The sequence below is a fragment of the Pinus tabuliformis genome, chromosome X (genome assembly GCF_031772625.1).
Source record: "Pinus tabuliformis cultivar Carrire ecotype Pingquan chromosome X, CPIR1, whole genome shotgun sequence".
NCBI lineage: Eukaryota > Viridiplantae > Streptophyta > Pinopsida > Pinales > Pinaceae > Pinus > Pinus tabuliformis.
Window position 1 is genome coordinate 223101072 of NC_142308.1, and position 8368 is coordinate 223109439.

Genomic DNA, 8368 nt, shown 5'->3' on the forward strand with positions numbered 1-8368 from the left:
AACCATGGTATTAGCCCATAATATTATGATATATTTCCCTCCTCTCTCTTCATCGCTCCCTCTCTCTGTCTTTCTCTTCTAGGTATTGGCCCATGGTATTGTAAAAAACCTATTTAGAGATTAATAATATCCATGGTAATTATTCATGATTAAAAACCTTATTATATTGTAAATAATAATTTTTTATTGGCTTATTAATTAAATTTAAAGATAGTTATACAATCATTATTTTAATTTATGTTGTAAAATAAATACTAATTTATAAGTAATATTTACATTAGATATCATTTTGGGATTTATCTCTGTTAAGTAAGTCATTCATCTATAACCATTTCCATGAGAGATAATCATATCATGATTTTTGAATAGTTTACTTAGCACTCATAATATAATGCACTGCGGAAACCCCTCAATAGTTAATATTTATATATTATATATTTTAATATAATATGTATATTATATTTTCTCAGAAAAATATAATTAGTATAAAAAAAATTATATATTACATAAGAATAAAATTTATCGGACTGAATCCGTAATTCATACACAAAATGAAAATTATATCCCGTACTCATAAACAGGCTTTAATATCTTTTTCTTAGCTAGGCGTACGGTATTAGCTATGAGTTTTATACTGTTCAGACTAGGCACAAGCCATGGCTGACTAGTATTAAATTGAAGGTCTCGTGGTCTGTCTTTTCAATGCTTTTGCCACGAATTCAACTACACGTTTCACCATGGCTCCTTCATGTCTGCAGAGATTCTGAAAATATTAAGAATCGATGTAGAATCGTAGAATTGAATGAATATGATTGATGGAGAAGCCTATAAAGAAATAGGAATAAGAATAGTGCAGAGCGGAGAAGAGTGAGCTACCCACCCATTGGTATCTTCTTTTAGTGACCAACCAGAGAGATCGCAGAGTGTGAAGAGAGCAGCCTTCCACTCATTAACTTCTTGGTTGCTGTATTTCTCACAGCTCTCATGCTCCTGAAATGCTTCAGCAAATGGGCTACCGTGAGATTGATCCGGGTGCCGAACTTGAGAGGGAGTCACATTGTAAAACAGAGGGACGGCGATGGCCGACCCCTTCTTCCCCTTCTGCTGTACTTGGCGTGCCATAAGAGAGACTTCCCTGAGGCACCACGCAGATGCTGCGTAATTGGTGGAAAATATGGGAATAAGGATGCGACTCTCCTCAATTGCGTTTTGTAAGCCTTCCCAGATGTTCTCTCCCCTCTGGAGATTGTGGGTGTCAAGGAATACGCGGAAACCTTTGTCGGTCAGAGCGTGGTAGAGATGATCAACAAAGCCCTTCCTCACATCCGGCCCTCTGAAGCTTAGAAATACGTCGTGTCTTCTGTATGTCTTCGTCTCTCTCCGGCCATTATAATCGAAGCAGCAAAAGAGGAGATGGATGGCAGCCACTCCAACCACAATTGAAGCAGCCAATGGCAATGAGCAGGAAAGCACGTATTCACAGATCATAACTATTTTAGATTAATTTTCTGGGCGGAAGATATTTGCCTACACTCTCCGCCTTATACGCTTTGATCGTGTAATATTCTCCCTTGAAGTCCAATGAATCTAGCTAGGAAAGGACTTATTATATGGAGGAAATAAGCCAACTGTATGCATCTGGGTGGGGGTAAGAAGCGGGAAAGATACACTTACTAAGGCTGTCAAATCAAATTATCTGGACACAGTAAGGAAAGACCTCTTACAGTAAGGAAAAACCCAGGTAAGGATACACAGATCAATAGTAGTTATGGAGGGGATCTAAGTTGGAAAGACCCTGATCCCTGCTATTAGGATGGGACAGTCATAGGGTCTTTCACGTGTGGATATTTGTGAGTAAAACCCAGCCATATTTATAATAATGAGGCAGTACCATTCTATTAGGATGGGACAGTCATAGGTTATTTCCCGATGGGACAGTCATAGGGTATTTCATGTGGGGATATTTGTGAGTAAAACCCAGCCATATCTATAGTAATGAGGCAGTACCATTCTATTAGGATGGGACAGTCGTAGGGTATTCCATGATGGTACAGTCATAGGGTATATCTACAGTAATGAGGCAGTACCATTCTATTAGGATGGGACAGTCATAGGGTATTTCACGATGGTACAGTCATAGGGTATTTCACGTGGGGATATTTGTGAGTAAAACCCAGCCATATCTATAGTAATGAGGCAGTACCATTCTATTAGGTTGGGACAGTCATAGGGTATTTCACGAGGGGATATTTGTGAGTAAAACACGGCCATATCTAATGTAACGCGGCCATATCGGATCGTTCCATTGCCGGTGAATAGAGAGTCAGTACGATAAGACCGTGCCGTTTCCCATTTGGTTGCGACATGGCTACCTATTCTATATGCTCGAGTTGTGCTCGCTGGATTTAGACTATTAATGCCACTTTCCACCCCATTCGAGCTAGCTCCAGATTTCATGCAACTTGGGCCTTATATGTATGCCTGCCATCTTCTTTTCGAGTCAGCTGCGGCTCATGTCTGAACGTGAATGAATCTCGGCATGCATGGTCAAAACATAGTGAGGTGAGCCGAGTTGAAAGACACTCTTCTTAAGCGGATAGCACAAAGCATAGTTATCAAATTCGAATTTGAATATGTTCCCCAATTACTATAAATTATAGTTATCAAATTCGTATTCCAATACTCATACTGAATTTATAAAATTTAATACAGTAAAAATTTGATAATATACAAGTTACAAATACTTAAATTCATTAATATTTTTTAATAGGAGTGATTTATTTAAAACTGAAATTTACCATTTTATAAATTTTTCCAATATAAAAGTTACAGTATTTTGTAGGAATTACTTATTTGCAACCAATTTATTATTTTATAATTTTTGTTAAAATAAAAATTATATATATATATATATATATATATTTATTTTACATTACAATTTACCATTTTATAATTTTTTTTAAATAATTATTACAATTTTGTTATTTTTTTATTATTCTTTTCTTATAAGAATTTACAATTTGAAAACTGCAAAATTTTAGGATATATATTTTTTTTATTTTTTAATTAATTTTTCCTATCACAGACTTCCTAAAAACACCATAAAATTGATACATCTGCATGTCAAACTCAATCCTCTCGCCCTGCCTCTCGGTAAGTGACCCCTGCCTTACCACTACTGGTCTTCTTCGGTAGCAAAACATTGTGAATATTGGGCAACACACCACCATTGGCTATGGTCACCATGCCTAGAAGCTTGCTCAGCTCTTCATCGTTTCTTACTGTCAACAGAATGTGGCGTGGAACAATTGTCATCTTTTGCTGCATTTCTAGCGAAATCGAGCACGTCGGCGGCGAGATATTAAAGAACAAAAGCTAGGTGAATGGGAGCTCCTCCTCCGACACACTCGGCACACTTTCTTGCCTTGAAAAACGTGGCAATATGCCAGACGGGGACTTGAAGACCGACCTTTGAGCTCCGGGAAACAGATTACTTACCATCAACTCATTTCCATCTTCCTGCCATTGCTCAAGTGCTGGAAAAATAACACTACGCTTGGCACAGATAAATTGTGCTCCCTAGAAATGTAGTCGCAGCGCTGAAGTATTACAGGGTGCCGCCAGAAAATGAACTAACGGACAAAGTTGTTTATTGGGTTGAGAGTTTTGACAAAATCATTCACCGTACCGAATTCGATTTGGCCGAATTCTTAATCGTACCAAATTGAATCGGTGAATTTGCGAATTTTTTTGGCCAGTATCGCCGAATTTGGTAGCTATGGCAAAGTAAGGATACACGACCCCCTTTCTCTGAAAAAAAAAAAGAGGATACACGACCCTTTACAAATGAGGGAACGAGGAGGCGGCCACTGTATTGGTCCATGAACCCTCCAACTCGGGTTGAAACATTCAACTACCCGCATCCATCCCCATCGGTCCTCCTCACTCGATTGTCCCGTTTTTGTGAGAGTTACCACAACCCACGAAGATGTGGGGGGAAGGGAAGTTTATTCATTTAGAAATGGATTCTGAGGATATCGTCAAGTTACTCTCACATAAGAGGATAAATGAAGAAAACCTTTGTTACAAAATTGGTATCTTTTGTAAATGTGTTAGAAAACCTACACAGATGAATCTAGCTTGTAAAGGTTGAACACATAGCTTTGCAGAGAAAAAACTCTAAAAGAAAATCGAAAGAAGAAAAGAATGATGCATTCGAAAATATGTTACAATGCTCATGATATAGCATCACTGGGTGAAAATCCCAAGGTAATGCACTATAGTGGTGATCAATGAGAAGACTCAACACCTACAACAAGTTCCGGAGATAACTAGTCAGTTGCGGAGTTAAAGAAGGAGCAAATCAAGGAGTAAATCATGCAAAAGGAATCTTGCATGCAATCCCATGCTCTAACTAAGAGTCCGCATGTAAGTGTGTAGTAGTTCCAACATGCAAAAGGAATCTTGCATGCAGTGACATGCTCTAACTAAGAGTCTACATGTAGGTGTGTAGTAGTTCCAACACCCCCTTGAACACCACTATGGGGAAAAATAGAAAATGGGCCCTGGCAACTAAGGCCAAAGGTCACCCAAAATACAGTGCAACTTGTACTAAAATTGAGGAAAGAGGGAAAACCTCGTGGGAAAAACCCCCCTCAAAATACAATGTAATCAAAAGAAAAGAGGAAGAAAAATACAGTTGCTAAGCAATCATGTCCTTCACTCCAAGACGATCACGCAAAGAGTGAAACTTCTGCTCAGTGAATGTCTTGGTGAAGATGTCTGTATCCTGTTCTGCTGAAGGACAGAACTGCAAATCAATGACCCGATCATGTACTAAGTCTCTGATGTAGTGCATGTGGATCTCTATGTGCTTCGTCCGCTGCCGCTGTACTGGATCCCTGCAAAATTTGAGAGTGCTCTGGTTGTCACACCAGATGACAATGGGCTGGTGGAACTGGACGCCCAACTCAGTGAGGAAGTGTTGTAGCCACAGAGCCTGAATGGTGATGTTGACTACTCCTCGGTACTCAGCCTCAGCTGAAGAGAGAGCAATAGCAGCCTGCTTTTTGCTCGACCAACAGATAGGGCCAGATCCTAGACTGAGTGAATATCCGGAGGTGGACTTGCGATCAATGCTGTCTCCCGCCCAATCAGAATCTGTGAAGCCAAGGAGATTCAATGCAGTGCCTGCTGCATAGTGAATCCCGAAGGTGATGGTGCCCTGCACATATCGGAGGATGCGCTTAGCAGCATTCCAGTGTAGCTCATGTGGCTCCTGCATGTATCTGGAAACTGCCCCTACTGCATATGAGAGATCTGGTCTGGAGTGGGTGAGGTACAATAAGCTCCCCACTAGCTGTCGGTAGAGAGTGCTGTCAACTAATGGAGTGTTACCTCCATCCTTAAGGCGGACCCCAGACAGAAAAGGAGTCGGTGCTCGCTTGCAGTCAGTCATGCGAAATCTCTCGAGGAGATCCCGTGCATACTTAGCCTAAGAGAGTTTGATGCCTGTGGCATTCTGGCTGATCTCAAGACCAAGAAAGAAGTGTAATGGACCCATGTCCGTCATCAAGAACCTATCATGCAAGGCCCTCTTGACTGTAGCAATGGCTGAAGCCGAGCTGCCAGTGATTAGGAGATCATCTACATACAAAATAAGATAAGAAGAGAATCATGTGTCCTAAGCATGTAAACATTCGGATCAGACTTACATCTTTCAAAGTTTTGTGATAAGAGAAAAGAATCCATCTTTGTGTACCATGCTCTCGGGGCCTGCTTAAGGCCGTAGAGAGATTTCTTTAGTCTGCAGACCAAAGATGAATCCTGAATGAAACCATGTGGCTGCTCCATGTAGATCTCCTCAGATAGGTCTCCGTGAAGAAATGCATTCTTCACATCCATCTGATGTACTTCCCACCGCTGGGCAGCCGCAATGGCAAGTGTAAGGCGTATGGAATCCATCTTTGCTACTGGAGCAAAGGTCTCGTCATAATCAATTCCATGCACTTGTTGGAAGCCTTTGGCTACTAGCCTTGCTTTTCGTCTGGTGATTTGCCCATCTGCAACACTCTTGGTCCTGTAGACCCATTTGCATCGGACAAGTTTCCTTCCTGAAGGAAGGGGGACCAGATCCCAAGTCTGGTTCTTGAGGAGGGAGTTATACTCCTCCTTCATGGCGGACTCCCAAGATGGATGCCCAGCAGCCTCAGCATAAGACTGTGGATCAGAAGACTGAACCAAATGACAATGCCAGGAGGGCGATGGTTCAGTGGCAGTGAGGACAAGAGGAGGCTCAATAAACTCTGAGCTAGTCCTCTGCAGATCAGAATTATCCCCCACAAGACCATTTCTAGCAGCTGGTTGGTCTTGTGCATATATATCACGTAAGCTCCTTGTTCTCTGATTTATGACAGGGGAATATGATTCACTGCTGGAAGCCCGATCTGGTTGTGGATCATCATTTGCATGTACTAGATTTGTATCTGTAGACTCTGTCTTTGCATCTGCATGCTCTTCCTCGGCATCTGCATGATTTGTATCTGCATCTGAAAGCACTGAGTCATCATCTCGGACATGAGGTAGATAAAAAGTGTCTGCATGCGGCGCTTGAGGTGCATGCGAGAGACTTTCCTCAAATTTGACACTTCGCTCAATGATGAGCTTGTCCGTAGAGGGAATCAGGAATCGATATCCCTTCACACCATCAGGGTATCGAATAAAGATGCACTCAATGCTCTGTGGATCAAGAGCTTTCCTCTTTTCAGAGGGGATCTGGGCCCATGCTCGAGAGCCGAAAACACGGAGGTGAGTGACCTTTGGTTTAGTGCCGCTCCAAGCCTCAAAGGGGGTCTGATCCTTGACAGACCTATGAGGAGATCTGTTCTGGATGTAGTTAGCACAATTAAGTGCTTCGGCCCAGAGCTTATGAGGCAGTGACTTGGCATGCAACATGCAGGAAGCCATCTCTTTGAGAGATCGGTTCTTTCTCTCAGCAACTCCGTTCTGCTGTGGAGTGTATGGAACTGTGTACTGCAACTGTATGCCGGAATGAAGGCAAAGGTTCCGAAGTGCTGTGCTAACATATTCCCCCCCATTGTCTGTATGGAGGGCTTTGATCTTTCTCTCTGACTGTGTCTCAACTAGTGCTTTGAAATCTTCAAAGTGTTCAAAAACTTCAGATTTGTTCCTGAGAAGATACACCCAAGTATACCGTGAGAAATCATCAATAAATGTAAGCACATACCTTGCTTTGTTGATGGAAGGATGAGGAAAAGGCCCCATGAGATCACTATGGATCAGATGTAGAGGAGAGGATGCTCTGTGAGTCTTGCCGGTGTCAAACTTTTCTCTAGGATGTTTGCCAAGAACACACCCTTCACAAACTCCTTTGGAGAAACTGATATTTGGCAAGCCTTCCACCATCTCATTCTTGCTTAGCTGCTGCATATACCTGTAATTTAAGTGACCAAACCTCTCGTGCCAAAGCCTACTACTATCATCAGCATGTGTAAGCAATAAGGAGGATTCAGATTCAATAAATTCAGAAAATGTATACAGTCTGGCTCCATTGTTTACCTCACCAGTTGCAATTTTGGCATTGTTATGTAGATCATATATGTTCATTGCATCTGGAGTGAATTCCACTCTCTTTCCGGTGCCAGAATGAGTGATCTGATAAACTGAAAGCAGGTTTTCCGAAAGTTTTGGAACATGAAGCACATCTTCAAAGCTTCCATGTAAAAGTTCCACTCTACCTTTTCCGGTGACCTCAATAGGTGAGTCATCTCCCATGAGGATGGGAGGTCCTTTGCATGCATCCAAAGAGGAATAGACTTCCTTTGCAGCACCCATATGATGTGATGCACCAGAATCTATAATCCATGCATCAGGAGAAGAATTAATTGCAACTAAAGCATGAAAATTGTTACCTTTCCCGTGTGGCAGATCCTCAGTTTTCTTCTTGGCGCCCTGAGGGATGTGGTCCCCAAGGTTGTTCTTCTGAAGAATTTCTGCCATTTGGTCAATTTGTTTCTTCATGCAAGAGGATTCTGGATGGAATCCTCTTTGACATTAGGTGCATCTGTTTCCTTTCTTCCCTTTCTCATTTCTCGAGCCAGAGGAGTCATTGAAGGGCTTGGTGTACCCTTCCTTCTTTGGATGGGAATGTGCTTTTCCTTTGTCTTTTTGTTGCTGATTTTTCTGATTTGAATCAGATCTATGATTTTTATTGTGGCTGCCATCATGCACAGCAAGTGCATGTGCTTTTGGAGGTTTGATTTTCCCCATGCCAATGAGTTTATCTTGCTCAAAAATAAGGGACTCCATAAATTCTTTGAGAGAAGGCATAGTGTAGGATTTACCTATT

General features: G+C 41.6%; 1 protein-coding gene across 1 annotated transcript; it reads right to left on the reverse strand.

Moving 5' to 3' along the window:
* Nucleotides 1–825: 825 nt before the first annotated feature.
* On the reverse strand, nucleotides 826–1488 carry LOC149139158 (toll/interleukin-1 receptor-like protein). Its single transcript, XM_089450615.1, has one exon. The coding sequence runs from the start codon at nucleotides 1486–1488 to the stop codon at nucleotides 826–828; it is 663 nt and encodes a 220-aa protein (XP_089306741.1).
* Nucleotides 1489–8368: the final 6880 nt, after the last annotated feature.

Excerpts from the sequence above, each read along its gene's own strand:
- LOC149139158 (XM_089450615.1), bottom strand. The coding sequence starts at position 1,488 with ATGATCTGTGAATACGTGCTTTCCTGCTCATTGCCATTGGCTGCTTCA.